This window comes from Heliangelus exortis, chromosome 3, assembly GCF_036169615.1.
Source record: "Heliangelus exortis chromosome 3, bHelExo1.hap1, whole genome shotgun sequence".
NCBI classification, from domain to species: Eukaryota; Metazoa; Chordata; class Aves; order Apodiformes; family Trochilidae; genus Heliangelus; species Heliangelus exortis.
In genome coordinates, this window is record NC_092424.1 from 42,388,129 (window position 1) to 42,405,672 (window position 17,544).

General features: G+C 45.6%; 1 protein-coding gene across 5 annotated transcripts in view; it reads left to right on the plus strand.

Annotated features, from left to right (window-relative positions):
• BCL11A (BCL11 transcription factor A) overlaps positions 1–17,544 on the plus strand; it is a 75,317-nt gene that overhangs the window by 19,438 nt on the left and 38,335 nt on the right. The window contains exon 1 of one of the 5 annotated variants that reach the window (XM_071740354.1): positions 16,479–16,565. The exons of the other annotated variants lie outside the window; for them this stretch is intronic. Coding sequence (XP_071596455.1) covers positions 16,514–16,565 — 52 coding nt within the window. The 5' untranslated portion in view covers positions 16,479–16,513. Of the gene's footprint in view, positions 1–16,478; positions 16,566–17,544 lie in introns of those variants that run through there. 5 annotated transcript variants of the gene reach the window in all.

Sequence of the window (17,544 nt, forward strand, 5' to 3'; positions counted from 1 at the left end):
GAACTTTTTCGGCAGTAAGATGAACTGATGGGGTCCATCTGTGAGATCCAGGGGCTTTTTATTTGTGTGTGTCGAACGATTCTGCCCTCTCCGACTTCATAGCCTTTGGTCCCTGGCCAAGCGCATGCATAATTGATTCCACACGCGCTATCATTTTCTTGATGTAATTGCTTTAGTAAGATACGATGAAATCTAATGGATAATTTACTATATGAAAATGACAAAAAAGTAAATGTTCATGTTTTGTGCCGGGTGCAGGGAGGAGAGCACCCGGTTTACTTACACAGTAAAGGGAAACCTGCTCGTACCATCTCCCACTGGCAGGGATGGGAGTAAATCGCAGGAGTTCAGAGCAAACTCTCTGTAATTAATTGGAGTTTTACAGTACAGGTGAAAGTGAAACACTTGTGTTGTTTGGAAACCTTGTTTGTTTTTTTCTTGAGTGATGCCATTTTTTCTGAAGTGATGCCATATTTGCTCTTCTAATGGCCAGAATGCAGACAAAAAAAAAAAAAAAAAAAAAAAAAAAATTCAGCACAAGGCAAGGGGTAGTATTTTTAGAAATAAATGTGTCCTGGACTTGCTGCCCTGTGCTACAGATAGTCCTCACACTGATGCCTTGCCTGGCAAAAAGACCTTCTATTCTAGCTGCTTAAATAATGCACCAGATTAAATTCAATGCATCGGTTTGGCTGGATGTATTTTTAGTTAGCTCAGAAGTGTATAAATATCAAATCCACATATAATTCCATACACATGGTAAGGAAAATATTCCACTTCAAAATCTGACATTACATTGGTCTTTAAGAAATGATTTGTTAATCTCATTTCCTTTTGCCCCTGCTTCCCAGTCCTGGAATACTGTGTATCCTTTTCTGTAATTTTTAAAAGTAGCTGTTGAGGTAACGTATAGACACAAAAACATTTTCTCATTTGCTTCTTCCCGTCCCCCCCCATGCTGTTTTCAATGTACTGAAAGAGGAAAAAATATCCAAGGCAAACCCACGTAACTGTAGCAAACTGTTTCTGAGCAAGTCATAATAATGAACAACACATGATCTGAAATGTGATCAGCAAACATATACTTATGCCAAGGAATTTTTGCCATTCACATACCAAGGTTCTGTAAATCAGTAAACCACGGTGGAGGAGCCCCCGGCTCAGCTCGGGGAGGAGCAGGAGCAGGAGCAGGAGCTGGAGCAGGAGCAGGATGGGCCACTCCAGCTAAGATGTCTTGTTCTCGGAAAGGGAATAGGAACAAGTTTTCTATTCTTCCACCTTCCTTCTCTCCCTCGCTGTCTATGCACCAAAATGTAAAACCAACAAGCAGACCTTTAAGAGGGAAAGTGCAGTCTAAGATGTCTTCAAGTGCAAGTCAGTAGCAAGGGAATGAAATTTCATTGCAACATGTTTCATTTGCCTTTTTTTTTTTTTTTTTTTTTTTTTTTTTTTCCCCACTTTTTTGTTTTTTTTTTTCTTTACCCTCCTTGTCCCCCCCCATCTTACACAGAACCAAAATGTAAATTACTTTCTGGTCCTAATTGGATTTAATTATTTCTTTAGGAGAGGATGGGTGGGAATGGCACACAGCTGTCCTAACAAAACAAAGGAGCCAGAAAACCTCACTTTCTTCCTTATTGGCTAAGAACTGGGACTGAGGTTCTTCATGCTGGCGAGTAGACGGAGCTGTGTAGACCTGGGGAAGGGGTAGGAGCTGTCTGCAGCTGGGAGTGTTAGGAAAAAGCTATGCTAGCTGTTCTGAAGTGCACCTTAAATGATGATTTATGGTTTCCTGTTAATATTGGGAACTGCTGTTGTTTTTTAGAGCACCCAGCCTGGCCATTTCCTTGACCAGAATCACTTTGCCTGGATAGCTTGGTCCCGGACCCTGCCTCTAGTATTGGGCTGTGAATCCGCTGTCTCTTGGGAAGCACCACCCTCACCCGGGGGCTGGCAGGAGGGATGGGGAGCAGACCTGGGTCCCTAGCACGTCAGGGTGTTCCATGTGTGACTGGGGGTGAAGGAGCTGCCTGTGGCCCCCCTGGCAGGGGTCTGGGACACTGGGGTGTCAACATCAAGGTCTGGGTGAGTCAATGCTGCTTTGTAGGCTGATGGCACATTTCACCTGTGGATCTCAAAGCGCTTTACAAGCTTTAATGAATGTGACCACTAACATGATTTATAGTGCGATTCATTATTGGTATTGGAGGGACTGTATTCTTATTTTGTCATTTGTGGGTAAAATTAATACACTCCATGCTGGTTATAAAAGTGTATTTGCATTTAATTGCAAGTCAGAATGAATTACTGGATATGATTTAAACCCAAACTCACACCTTAAAAAGAAGTCTTTAGTGGGAAAGCAAAAATCAAGCTCCATGCTGGATTTCTTTGATGGGCATAGAGATGGAGAGAGGAGCTGGGGAGACAGGGGTGGGGGGGGGCAGGTGAGGGCTCAGCTCCCTTTTTTTTATTATTATTGTTTAATTTTATTTTTTCCAGTTCTTGAGGTTGCTTTCAGTGAGAAATGCCTTTGCCAGGAGGGGCTTAGGCAAAGTGGTCAAGCACATCTGCTCCTGGGAAGGTAGGAAAGAAAAGAGGTTACTAGTAATAGGGCAGCAGCACAAAGGGAAAATTGTACACTGGAAGCATTAGTCTCCTGCACGGTGGTGTGGCCAGACTGGTTTAGCAGACAGGATGATAGATTGCTTTGTCAAGGGTCCCAGGGTGTGCCCTGAACTTGAAGCACTTTGTTTATCTTGAATAGAAAGGGAAAAGCACAGACATAATCGATGTCTAGTTTTTTAGGAGGGTGGAAGAAGTAGAGGAGGGGGCTGTGGGGGGAGGCCCTGGCTGTGGCTCTCCATTAACAGATGAACTTGGCTGAAGTCCAGAGTTTGATGAGAGAGTGTCACAGCCCCAGAGCCGGCCAGCCTTTTCAATATTTTTTTTTTTTTTTTTTTTAAATACCTGCTGACTGTACATCAAATGCTCTCAGGTCTTTTGGCTAAAGGCAAGAAGGAGGGGGTGGAGGGGGAGAGAAAAAGACACAGCTCCATTTTTTCCTTCTGAACCAGTTGAGACCAGTCCCTTGGCCACGCACACAGGTTCTATCATCTTTCCTGGCTTGCTGTTGGGGAAAAAAGAGTTGTCACTGTGCCAGTAACCTGAGGGCCCAGGACAAAAAAAAAAAAAAAAAAAAAAAAGGGGGGGGGGGGAAGAAGAAGCAGGAAAAAAAAGGGGGGGGATGTTTGGTGTTCTGAGAGGCAAATTAAACTCCTGAGAGTGTGTGAGAGCAGGAGGGGCGTGTGTGTGTCTGGGAGATTTCAGAAATAGCACGAGTTAAATTCAGGGGCAAAAAGCATCTGTAAGGCAATTCCTGTGTGGCTGGGGAGGGCAAAGCTGGGGGGATGGACCAAGTGCAGGGTCCACAGTCTGAGCGATATAGCACCTTCACACGGTGGCTCTCACCCTTTTGAATAACTTGACAAGAAAAAAATGAGATTGACCTGCCCTTAGTGTGGAGGTGGCTGTGCTTCCAGCTTCTACTCAGCTGACACAAAATTTTGCACAATGTTGAGGTGGTTCCTTCTAACTCTGGGTTGGTGAGAATATAGACAAATTGAGGATCTTTGCTACATTAACTTTTTTTTTTTAGGTGTGTGAAGTTACTTGCTTTGTAAGAGGTGGATTTGTCAGGGATGTTGTAAAGGTAGCTGTGGCAGATGTTATCTGGGGGCATAGGTGGTCTCAGCATGACTTTGACTCTGCAACATGGTATGAATTCAGGGTTGTTTGGGGTTTTTTGTTGGGTTTTGTGGTGGGTTTTTTTTTGTCCTATTTGTGATGTGTTCAGCCACTGCCCAGTCTTCAGTCTTGGCAGGAGGCTGAGCCTGTAACATCCTGACATTTTTGCTTTTTAACAGGCCAGTTTCATTGAGCTGAGCAAACAGCAGCTCACCTGCATTTTGCTCGAGCTGATCTGAATAACGTGTACTCTGGGCAAACAAGAAACTTCTCAAATGAAGGTCTCAGTGCCTTGTTTTCCACCCCTCTGACACTGGGTGGATTTCAGAATGCACAGAAATGACAAAGCCTAGCACATACAGGATTCCCCCTGCTGCGAAGGGCAGCATTTTTGGAGATGCAGAGGGTAGGTAGGTAGGAGCTGGTCATCTGTTTGTCCTGTGCCCCACTAATGGACTCCCAGTATCACACCTTGCTGGGAATTAGAATCACAGAATGGCTTGGGCTGGAAGGGGCTTTTAAGCTCGTCTAGTCCCACCTCCCTTGTATGGGCTGGGACACCTACCACTAGACCATGTAGCTCCAAGCCCCCATCCATCCTGTCCTTTAACATGTCCTGAGAGGGAAATCCACAAGTTCCCTGGTTAACCTGTGCCAGTGTCTCACCACCTTTACAGGGAATTAGGAGGCTTACTTGGTGCTTGCAGCTTTGTCTCACAGGGATGTCCCTGCTGGAAAGGAGATAAATGCAGAGGTGGCCTTTGCTGGTGAAAACTTCACCTGGCCACCTTGCTATGTGTGGGGCATCCAGGTCTGTGAGTCCTCACTTTTGGGAGCAGTGATTTGGAAGTCCCAGGCTTTCTTTCTCTGCTTCCCCTTTGTGTTTTCAGTTAGCAGCTAATGATCTGTGGTGGACTGAGCTCCTCCCCTGTGGGAAGGCTGGGAAGAGGCTGTGGGATATGGCTCCACAGTGGAGGGTGCCAGGGCTCTGGAAGTCTCCCTCCGGAAACTGGTTCTTCCCTTGCTCTCCGTGTTGCTTGTCAAACTGTAAGTGGTTTGTGAGCTTCTGAGGTACTTGGCACCCCTGTGTTTTTTCCCAGGCATTTGCACCTTCACAGGTGCAGTGCTCCTCTTTGTAATGCCTGCACAGGACTCCCTCTTATCTGCTGATCTTGGTGTTTACCTCCACAGCATCTATTACATGAGGACCTGAGTGCCTCAGTGATGTTAATGAATACACCCTTGCAATACCTGGGTGAGATAGGCAGCTATTGTTCTGCAGCACAGGTGGGGTGACTTACCCCAGGTAAGGCCTTAGAGCTGCCAGCTGGAGCAGAGTGGGGACCAAAGCCTGATGCTGGCATCTGGGCAAAGCTGGCAAGTGAAGCAGACATAGTTGCATCTGCAAACCAACCGGCTCTTTACCAAGAGCCTTCTCTCTGTGAGGGGTCTGACCACTTCTTGCCCTGTGTTCGAGCTCTGTGAAGATGCTGGCACTTGTCAGGGGTGGTTCAGCCACACAGCACCCCATCCCTCACGGACAATTCACCCCACATGTCTTTAGGTAGGTAGCATGCTTTGCAGGCAGGGGCTCTCCGTGTTTGGGTAAATGGAATCGGTAGGGAAGGTAGGTTGTATGTCCAGGAGACAAGGCAGTGACCTTCAGGTCAAGTACCTGTGTCTGGAGAGCCCGCCATAAATATTGTACAGTGGGAACAATGGGGCTGTAACAGAGCTGCGACCGAAAAGGCTACAGCCGAGCAGCTGGCTGGCTAAGAGGCTGCTGGGGGAGTGGTGTAGTATTTCTACTTCAAACTGATTGAAACGTTGACTAAAAATCAATGTTGTTGACTAGTGATAATTTACAGTTTTTTCAGTGCTAAGTAGCCGCCCGCGTAAGGATACGCTTGCTGGGCCAGGACAAGTGCCGAGCGGCTCGGGCGCGGTGCTGGATCAGGTGTGTTGTAGGTCACCCCTTCATTTGTTTCATCAAGACTTTTACACAGTTCTCATGTAATTTATGGCTGCTTTCACGTTGTCAAACATTTTCATTGCAGCTTCTTCTTAACACACTCCTGACACAAACAGGGCTGCTTTAAAGGCACTGTATTGTTTCATAATCTGAGAGGAGGACTATAAAACATCAAATTACACTATCTTCAGGCTAATCTAAATGCACTACAGATTGAAATCAGAGCTCATTTGTCCCTGATGCAAATTATTAAGTTCTAATTATAAATATCCATTTAATTACCCCATACATTTTTATTCTGCAGACCCTTCTCAGCAATTCTGTCTGAGATACAGTAGATGTATAGGAGAAAATCTGCAGTAATTAATGTGCATTTCCTAAATAATAAAAGAACAAACATGAGCCACTTTGTTCATGGATGACATATCCGTGCACTCATTTTTAGCTCTCTGTGTCGCGGCGTCAGATGCTGAATGCTAATTCAAAAATAAATAGAAAAGACAAAAATTAAAAGTTTGGGGGTTATTTTTTTTTCCACCTGGCTGTGGAATGAGCTGGATCCTTCAGTGATTGTGTTGTCCCCAAACCTTTGCCTGTGCAAGGGATGAGGGTGGCTCAGGGGATGATAATGTTGTGTCCCTCGGCCCCATGTCATGGAGGCACTGGCCCTGAAGCCTCCTCATACTGCAAACCCAAATACATCTCACATCAAAACAACCTGAGAGAACCTCTTTGCCCCATGCCAGCCTCATCAGTTTTTCAGTTTCATGCCCATCAGCTGCTGAACAGGCTACAAAAGCCCCTCTTGAGCAGCTGTAGAGGATGCTCACAGTCCCCTCACTGCTTCTGTGCACATGCGATAACTGAGGGCAGGGGCAGAAGTGGAGGAAAGCACATTTTGGGGCAGCTCCTGCTGGCAATCCCTCTAGGTGTAAATCCCAAGCAGCTCCCATGGAGCCAGGAGAGTCAGTTAGTAGGAATAGTGGTGTAAAGGAGCTTGGGATCAACCAATATGGTTATTTATGTTGAGTTTCACAGGGAGCCTCACTTAACAGCCACTGAAGTCTGTGAAAGAACCTGGAGAACGTGGCAGGCATCTACTGGAGCCATGCGAGTGATGTCTGTCAAAAATTGCCAGAGAGGTTCAAGTGCATGTGTATCCACATACATATATGGGGTAAAAATCTTGATTGTGCAGCAGTTAACGTGGGCATTACCACAGGCTTCCTTGCACTCTGTATTTATACTCATATTTGCATCTGCTTTCTGGCTGGTAGAGTAGGCTTTCTGGAAAGAATGCTTGTATAGTGTCAGTAATTATAAACAAAAATCAGCTTTGAATTTTCTTGGACTTATACTGAACTGCAGCTCCATTCATTCCATTGGGGAAGAAGATAAGGCATTGCAGCAGTGTCCTCGATTCCCAAATAACTCTGTCTGTCCTTATTATAACATTTTAGCTCAAACTTCAATCTAGAGTACACAGGGTACTTGGAAGAAAATCATAGGAGTGTAAAAAACTCTAGTAGAATCCTAAAGATCTTTATATATAGAAATCAAAGAAGGTATATATAGAATCAAAGAATAATTATCTTGGCTTTTCTAACAGCAAGATTGTAGGGTTTTTTGTTTTGTTTTTTATTTTAATTTTTTGTTGCTTTTTATTTTATTCTTTTTTTATTATTATTTATTTTCTCATCTTGCTTCACAGTTACTGTACTGTTTTGAAACACAGTTTCTATTGTGGTTCCTCCGTAGTGCCATCATTGTGCAGATGAGATCCCTGTTTGAGATTTTGCATCTTGTCATACCTATTAATGCAAAAACTTAAGCTGCTGCCTAAGGGAGCAGTTGGATGGTAAGCAGGCCATGCTGAAGGTGTGAGTGCTTTAATTCTTGCAGTCTGCTTTTACCCCAGCAGCTGAATGTGTCTCTGCTCTTGTAGGTACTGTCCAGAGTAGAAAGTAAACTCCATTGCCCATCACCCATACAAGCATTTTGTAGCTCAGTAGTCTTTATTGTTATTACCCTTATTATTGTGATACTCTGCAAATTCTTTGGTCATTCTATCACAAATATATGGTAGGATCCATCTGCTAGGACAGGCTTGGCTCACTAATGGGGTCACTCGTGGCAGGGTGTGATGTATGGATTATGTTGACTGTGGCATGTTTTGTTTTTGTGAGTAGTGATGTGGGAGTGGGGCAGGTGATGAATGAAGATGCTACACAGTTTCATGCTTGTCCCTGTGGTTGCAAGTCTGTGGTACAATAAAGGGCATCTCATGTTGGAAAGGTATTTATGTGCCTATAGTGGACTTTAAGCTTTAGGTGTAAGTTGAAGGTGTGGTAGTCCGCTGTCTCAGTATTTTTGCTTAAAACTCTTATGTGACCTGGATAAACACTTGGGATTTCTTGTGAAAACCTTGGAAGTGTATGAACCATACAGATAAAAGTCATTTGCCTGGCTGAAATAATGGTCTGTTTCCCATCTTTGGGCCTCCAGGCACCAGCTGGGTGATCTTAATTGCCAAAACACAGATAGCCAAATTAGGTGTGTGCGCATGTGCTTTTGAGGACCCCAGTGATTAACACCTTCAGAGGCCTTCCTTACCCTCCAAAGTGCAAGTAAAACATTAACTCTCTTAAAAATAAAGGTTGACCATATGCTTTCATGTCTCAATTGGTCAAACAGGCTGCAGAGGATAGGAGTCACTGGCATGGCAAGGATGGCCTTTGGCCTCTGGCTGACTGACTTGTCACTGCCATGGCAGAAATCAGAGTTACCAGAACTGGAAGGGACGTTTAGAGATCATTTAGTCCCAACTCTCCCACTAAAGCAGGATTTCCTAGAGCTCATTACACAGGACTGCATCCAGGTGGGTTTTTAGTATCTCCAGAGAAGGGGTCTCCACAACCTCCCTGGGCAACCTGTTCCAGTGCCTTGTCACCTTCATAATAAAAAAGTTTTTCCTCTGTTCAAATGGACCTCTGTATGTCCCAGCTTGTCCCTGTTGCCCCTCGTCCTGTCATTGGGAACTACTGAGAAGAGTCCAGCTTCATCTTCCTTGCACCCATCCTCTAAACACTTTTAGACATCAACAAGATCTCAGCCTTCTCCAGGCTTAGGAGTCCCAGCTCTCTCATCCTTCCCTCTTAAGAGAGATGCTCCAATTCCCCAGTCATGTTTGTTGTGCTCTGCTGGGCTCACACCAGTACTTCCCTGTCTCTCTTGAACTGGGGAGCCCAGAACTGGATGCAGTACTCCAGCTGTGGCCTCACCAGGGCTGACTAGAGGGTGAGAGTGAGCTCCCTCGACCTACTGGCCACACTCTTCTTTAAGTAACCTAGGATTATGTTGGCCTTCCTGGCAGGAAGGGCACACTGCTGGCTCATAGCTAATTTACTATCTATCAGGACCCCCAGATTGTTCTCCTCTGAACTTCTCTTTAGCAGGTCCACCCCTGATCTCTATTGTTGCTTGGGGATCTTCCCAGGTGCAGGACCCTACACTTGCTCTTATTGAAGCCTATCAGGTTCTTCTCTGCACAGCTCTCCAGCCTGTCCAGGTCATGCTGGATGGCATTACAGCCCTCAGGAATGTCAGCCACCCCTCCCATTTTTGTATTGTCAGCAAAATACACTTAGAGCATTTCACTGGTCTTTCCAGTGGGTCCCACTTACTTTCTTTCCCCCTCCCTGTGCATCCGCTTAGATGGACAACCATGGTCTTTACGCAGATTCTTCTTACTTATTTTATCTCCTGAAAGAGATGGAGTCCAACAAGCTTTTACTCACCAAGTCTGTAGAGAAAACGGCCAGGCAATTTTTGTTTCAATCTAGGCGTCTCTCTGGAGCACTAGTTTCAGAGACTGATCAATAGGTTTTATTGTAGACCTCACTGTCTCTAAAAGCACCATGACCTTATCCTGTCTAAAAATAGCATTTGCTCTTGCTGCCTGCAGAATCTTGACCTGTGAAAACCCATTTGGAACATAACTGACACGTGCAGTCAGCTGTGCATCCAAGACCCTTGCAGGCTGCGGGGGAGAGCTCCCCACGCTCCTTGTAGGCCTTGGTGGGAGGAAGGAGAGAGAGTAAGGGATGTAGGGGTAGATGTAGTGCCCTGCTCCTTCTAGAACTCAAGGCAGATGAGGGCTGGTCTTTCCTAGGTCCTGAGCAACTGTTGCTCCAGGCAGTGGGAAGTGAGCACCTCTGAGGAACTGTCCCCTTCTTTTGGGAAGAGTCTCAACATATCAGCCCAAATGCATGCTCACACCAGTGCCATGTGCCAGAAGGATCCTTTTCAAGAGCATCCCTTCTGTGAGACACGGCATTGCCACTTCTTTCTACTGGGAGAGTTACTTAGGTTTTGGAAGTGCCACTGCGGAAAACATGGCCTTTTCTTCTCAGCAGCTCTTCTGCAGATTGAATAAAGGAAGGTCACCTAAGTTAAACCAGTTCCTGGTCAGTGGGTGTATTTATTTATTAAGGCAGTTCCCAAAGACAGAGTGAAGGGGGAGAACAAAATGTGGCTTTTGGTAGCCTATAGATGTAAGAAGGGCTTGAAGTAGTCCCTGGGTACTTACTGCCTATGAAAACATATAACAGCGGAGAGCCCTCTTGCATGTGTGCATCTTCCACCAGAAAGGGCTTATTTGGTGTTTTCCATGCAAATGAAGAGATGGGGGAGAAGAGGAGCCTGGGGACCTTCCCTCCCTCCCACTGCATCCAGGCTGCCTGGCAAGGGTTAACCAGCCTCCCGAGTGAGCAAGGTCTGGTGCTGAGCCTCTAGGAGATGAAAAGGGAAGCCAGGAGCTGTGATTGCAGAGCTGTAAAAGGTGGCACTTTGTTCTCCAGCTAACAAAACCCAGGACTATTGTTGGCTCTGAAAGCTTGAAAGAGAGGTCACCGGTGGTATTAGGGCAGCTAATCACATAAGAGGCCGGGTGGGCTCCAGGGCTGAGACCATCCACTCCAGGCAGTTCCCAGGCACAGGTTCCTCTTTGGTTACACAAAATGTCCGCTCCTGCACTCCTAATGCATAAGCTATTATTAGCTGGTGTCACTCAGTTATCTGAGAGTGGTGCTTTTGGCTGCCACCTAAGTGCCTGACACTTGGGTTTACAGCAGGTGAAATTAAAATTTAGGCTGGCTTGGATTTGCTGCGTGTAAACAGCTGCTGTGGGAAGGTAATCTGGCACTGGTGAGGGTGCGGAGGCCTAGATGGTCTTCTCCTCCACCTGGGCTTGGAGGATCTCGGCGTGTAGGTGGCTGTTTTGGGAGTGACTACCTAAGCCTCCATCACTTGGAGAGTGGGCACCCCACCTCAGTGCTGGGCCACAGCCCTACCAGCCAAAGTGTGGTGAGATGAAGAAGGTTTAGATGTGACCAGCTGGCAAGTGTGCATATCAAACTGGTGCTTATCTTCAGAGAGTCTGTCCAAATCCTGTAGTGCAAAGCCCATGATAAATATTATTTACCATTTACCATTATTAATGGTACAATCCATTCCTTTTGCTGCTGGGCATGGTTTTGTATTCTTCCTGGCTAAAAAGCATCATTCAAGAAGATTCTGCACAAGTTTATTCTGCTTCAGGGGAATAGGTGGATCAGGTTAATAAATTTTTAAAGAAATATAACTGCCTTAAGTGCCAACTGTTGGCACAAGGGGTGGTCATCACAAATGGAGATGTGGGTAAAAGGTGTTCAAAAACAAGTCCACACTGGAAATCAGGTTCTTCTGGGACAGCTATGGGTGGGAAAAAAAGCTGGTAGCATACTTCTCCCTGACATCTGCTGCTTGAAGGGCAATCTTAAGACATTGTATCTAATATCACCTCTATCTTTAAAGTTAGATTGATAGGGATCAAAGACACCTTGCAAGATCAAGATGCTTCTGGCCCTGCTCCAAAATTGCTTTCTCAATAACCTTTGTCAAGAAGGAAAGGGTAGCGGCTGGCTAGTCATCAGCAAGGCTGCTCATGTCAAGGGATATTTTGCTTTTTATCAGGACAGTGCTGTTCCAGAGCAGCTGGTGTCTTGCTCTTCTAAAGTGAGACATCAGACCAATCATTACCCTGAAAACCTGAGGCAGTCGGTGGGCTTTGTGGGGCAGGAGAGCAAAGTTAAGCCCAGAGCTGGTGGGAGCAGCTGCTCTGCACATTGTGTTGAGTCAAGCAGGGTGGAACTAACAGGAAAAACAGATGTTACAAAAGGTAATTTCTGATTAAACCACAGCCCCCCTTCTTGAATTTATTGTTGTCTTTTCTTACGGCTTTGGGTTCAATGACTGGCTTAAGCAAATGTAATTTTTTCTATATATCTTAGTCTTGGCTGGTGTGCAGCTCCAGCAGGCTAGCCTGCACCCCTATGAATCCTGTGCCTTGTTCATCACCATCCTTCCTATTTAATTGCCTCCTGGCGTGGGAGAGTCTCTCCAGCTGTGGTTTGTGTGCAGGATGCATTTCAGGGGAGCGTGCACAGGTGCTGTATGGGCACCTCTACACCTACAGAAGGAGGTATGGTCTTGAGAGGCTTCGAGCCAAGGTTTTCATGGGCAAAGAGAAAAACAGAAACACTTCTTCAGTTCCTCTGCCTGGGCCTGTTTTTAGATTTGAGCCCAGCAGCTCTGATTATCACGTTAAATTCCCCACCTTTCAAAATGAGGTAGGGGCAGTAGAAGGAGAAGGGATGGACTTGTGTGCAAATCTTTGTGTGGGATACTGGTTGTCCTTGGCAGTCCCTAGCTAGTTGGAGACCTCCTTTAGCAGCCCACCAGGATGTGGCAGTGTGTCTGGCCAAGTTTTGGTCCTGATGCTTTCCATTGTTTCCTTGGGGACCTTGAGAGAATCGCAAATAATTCACCTCAGCGTGGAGTTTCTTTAGTTGTGGGGGTAAGATTCAGTCTCTTTAATCTCTTTAATTTCAGCATGTGGTAGTATGTTCATCTGAAAAATGAGAATTTTTTGGGGGGGCTGTTAATATATTTGCTGGAAAGTGTGATTGGGTGAATTTAGGTATAGCTTCAGCTGGCAAAAAAAGAAGAGGACAACTTTTAGTCACAGAACTGCTGAAGAGCTAAATGTATTTTATATCTTTCTCATGCAGTTTTTCCCTATGAATTTTTAGTCTGGAAACCAAATGAACAATCCATTTTATGTCCTCCACTATTTAGGATGTGGGCCTGTGAAGGAGATTAGTTTGAAATTATTAATAAGGGTGTCATGGTTTGACATCCTCTGTTCAAAAACAGTTACCTGCTCTGAATCAGATGTTTTGTTTAATTTTGTGGCAAGATTAATGGCCTTGCGCAGATCCAAGGTTTCATACGGATTTGTGGACACATCCATAGCTACACCTCACCTATATTTTTTTTGCCAATAGGAGTTTTGCAACAAGTGGATCATGTATTTTAATCGTCCTGACTAATGCTAGCGTTTCTTTGAAATGTGTGTTGTTGGTATGGAAATCCCTCCTTGCCTGTGAGCCTGAGATCTAGGGAGGAGGATTTTACTGAGTGTAACCCGTGCCACTCTCTGCCTTGGTAAGGATGTCCCTATTGTCCTACGTGTGTGGCTTGGCTTTGGGTGGGTGGTAGCTGGTTCTCTTTCTAAGGAGCTCTTGGAAACCTGTTTTATGATTTCCATAACTCTTGAATGTACATTATTTGTTGGCGCGGCTGTATGTAAATAACCCACTAAGATTTGAATCCTGCTTGCATAATTCACACCTCATGGCTGATGGGAGAAAAAGCAAACTATTTCCTTAAATTAACAAAAACCTGCAATTATTTTTTTCTACATGTTGAAATTGGAGCAAAAGGCATTTCTTTGCTTTTTAGTCTTCACATAATTTGTTTTTCTGTTGTTTCAGAATAATTTAGTAACGTATTGGTCTGTTAGAAATTTGTAGCATCTGCTAATTTTCAGAGCTCTCGTGATGATGGTAACATAAAAACTTTGAGGCCAGAAGTGGGGCCAACACCTTATTTGCAAGCATTCACATTTATTTAGGTGCTAATGCTGCTCTGCTAGCAGCAGAGTGTTCAGCATAACAAGAGTATGAAAATTTGGCCGTAAGCAATCAACTCTTCTGTTGGGGTCAGACTGTGGAGCCTTTACTCATCCTGGTAAGTATTTATTAGCCTTTGGAGAACAATGGCTGTAATGAGATTTACCTGAGGAAGTGCTTATCACTTGGGAAGGAAATAGCAGCCTGGATACACTTTTTTTTTGGGAGGGATAAAGAGGGCTTTTTACTTCACAGGTCCCTTTCCTACCTGTGCTGTCAGAGGGAAAGGTTCCTGGCAGGGCTGGAGGGGAACATGCAGTGTTCTTCAGCCCAGGCCAGCTGGGAGCTAATGCTGACGCCTTTTGAAATGGTGGTTTATCTGTGTGTTGTCTTTCCTGGATTAGCCACGCTGAGAAGGAGAAAAAGAAGAAGAAAAAAGTCAGTGTTTGAGTGACGTGAACAAAGTAATTGACTATCAGTATCAAGAATTACTGCACAACCATGCAGGGGACAAGTCAGAACATACCTTGACAAAACCCTGCAACAAAGGGCTGCTCAAACACACCCTTGAGTCTGGGGAGCTGTAAATTGAGCTTCAGTTCCAATGAAATGCTTTTAGGCTTTGTGTAAGTTTTTTTTGTCTACTCGCAGCGATTCAGTGCCACACAGGAGGTGACTGAAGTCTCCAAAAAAAGCAGCAAGCACCATGCTCTGCTGGGCACCGAGATCAGCCGTTCCTGTCGGTCCACAGCACAGTGGCTTTAGCTTTCACAAATCACATGGGTTTTCTCCTATTCCTGCCTTGTTTTCTAGTCTGGCTCTATGTACTTAAAATAAAAGTGGGGAGATGAAACAGCTCCTCAGATATCTTTTAGTCGCTGCTTTTCTCACAAGGGAGAAACAATGAAGGGGACCTTGTACCCTGCCATGTGAGTGCAATGATCTTTGTATGAGCAGCTCCACACCCATTTCTTCCTACAGGTTAGAGACACATTTTTGGCACTGGACACAGTAAGAGTTCCAACATGTTTTTAATCTGCAGCTCTCATGTCTTTAAAGGTCTGGTGTCATGGCTCTGGTTACATGCACATATTTCAAGGCAGCTGAGTAGTACAAACTGCAAAGTGTGGGTTAAATATGGTGACACAAATTTAGTCCATTGGTAGCAGTTTGGTGTTTTCTCTGCCTCTCCTTTGGTGATGCTTTCCATGTCTTCTGCTTTTCCTTGTCATACTAGATGTCTCTTCTGGATTTTTAGGCAACCAGCAAAAGGCTAGTGATAGCACCCTACAATACTTTTTGCATTTATTCCTAAGTGCTGAAAGCTGTCAACTGCATTGGTTAGGCAGTCAAACTGAAATGTGTTCAATTGTTCGCTTTCTAACCAGTGTGTGTTTAAATGATGAAACATAATGCCAAAATCTACCAAACTCTTTCTCTAGATTTGGCTTTTGGATCAGGCTCCAAATCCTGATTTCAGTCCTTCCGCATGTGCTGGAGATGTTGAGAGTGCGAATGTCTTTTTTACTTCTCTCTTCTCTGCCTGGTGTTTCCACAGCCCAAATTAATCCAGCCTCTTAATTTCTCAGATGCTTTCTCTGAGGAGCAAATGCCCAGAGAGGACCTCCTGGGTTGCTAGGTACAGGCTGTGGCCATCACAATGCCTTTGACACCCAGAGATGGTGAGATGGCTGAATCTCACCTTGTTTTTTGTTCTACTCAAATTTGTTGAGATGAGAACAGTCCCCTTGGTGGAGCAGTGGGTGAGGAGGAGGGGGGAGGAGATGGATGATCCCTCTCTTGTTCTGGAAAGATTCAGCAGTTGCCCTTGGTCCTTTCACCTCTGCAGGGCTGTGTAAGGGTTACAGCATTTTAGACATTTCCCAGAGTGTCAGCGATCAGAGCACCATTAGGAAGAGACTAGATGAATGACCAAAACGTAGGGGCAAAATAAATTAGGCAGTTCACAAGCTGCAAACGAGTCATTTGCAGTGAGTAACGGAAGCGTGCGGTTGCGAGGCTGTCCCTTCTCCAGCCCACTGCAGAGATGTTTATAAATCAGGGTAACAAAACGGGAGCCCTTGTTAGGCCTGTGTGACATTAAAGGTGCATTTAGCTGCAAAGCGTAACACTGGCTGCTATAAAATCAGACAAATGCTTGAACTACGCCGCAGCTCACTTGGAGATGACAGCAAGGCTGTGCCTTCGGGACTGGGCCAACTCCTCCTCTGGTATCAATGTTTTCTGTTCTGCAGAGAGGAGCTCTTTGGCTCCCCAAGGTTCAAGGAATGTTTTTTTCCCATTTGTGACTCTCTAGTTCTGCCTCCTGAGATGTTGCTCCATCCCTCTTTTCCTGCCCTCCTTTCCTTCTAGGACACCAGATGTACCTGGTACATCCCCTTCAGGCACTGCCACCTCCCATCCTCAATGCACAGGCAGCCCCAAAACCTCATTGGCAGGGTCCATGGCCATGCTGAAACCCTCCCAGTGACCTGCTTCATCCATCGCATTCAGAGAGACTTGACTGGCTGGTTGTAGGTGCTCGTAAGTGAGGAATATTATATTGCCCCACATAAATGTCACATTAATGGAGTATTATAACCAAAAGATGCTCATAGATCACTCTAAGCCATTTTAGGCATCTGTTATGCTTCTGCCATCTGCTCTTCACCCATTCGTTTGTGTTTGGGATGGGAAGTAGGCTTGCAGGAGAGCCTACAGAGTACCTGGGGAGTAGGCAACAGGGGGCTAGCATGGTGGATCATCCCACCTCTTCACTGGCATGAAGCCTGGCTTCGCCAGCCTGTCTAGGTTGTACCAGGAGAGGCATGGCAGTGGGTCCATGGGGGGGGGAGCACGCTGTGGCTTGGCTTTGAAAGGGTGTTGGTGGAAAGTGCTGACTTATATGAGCTGGATCGATGCCTTCTAAAAGTCTGGTGTAGGCAAGGTGGAACTGGAGTGTTGGTGCTGTCGAGAGCCCATGGTGCCTTGTCTGCGATGGCTTTCTAGATCACACCATGTAACACAGCCCAACAAAGGGCCTTTAAATCCTAGTCAAGAAGACAGACAATGGAAGGTCAGAGTTTAAAAGAGAAAGTGTGCCTCAGACTGATGTAATTCCCCTTCTCCCCCCGTTTCTTACTGTGAATCCTTTGATATTTGAGCAGGGAAATCCTCTTTATTGGGAAACTCCACGTCCTCTTATCTCATACTCCCTTGAAAATGCTGTCTGTTCTCCTAACTTTTGAGCCTCCTAACCCAGTTTGTCGTGGAAACTTCCATGCATGGGTGCAGTGGGGCTCTGGGCTTGCTGTGGTGAGTCTCTGGAAGTAAACATCCTCTGGCTAATGACTGCCTTGGGGACCCATGCTTGGCCATCATAGTCACCATCCTGGGAGTTCAGATGACTTCACCCAGGAGGATGAGCCTCCAGATAACACTGAGATGTCCCAGACAGTCGTAGCAGCAGCCAGGCTTGGGTCAACATGAAAGCAGCTTTAGAAACGTTTGGGTTTATTTTCTCCATCGTGCCCCTCTGCTCAGCCAATGTTTAGGTTGATCAGAGCTGCCTTTTTGGAGCTGGAGGAGCCCATGGCTGCAAGCAGAGAAACAAAAACCTGTTTGCAGCCCATGCACAGCAGTGCTGGAGCTTTGCAGAGGATAGAGGACTTCAGTGTGCTGGGAAGGAGTGACCTCATGGGATTAAAAACCAAGCAGACTTCCCTCACACCCTTACCAGTGTCTGTCACCTACTTCGCATTTGCTGTCTGATGCCCTGGTCACTCACTGCTGTGGTGTGCAGCACTGCTTGGA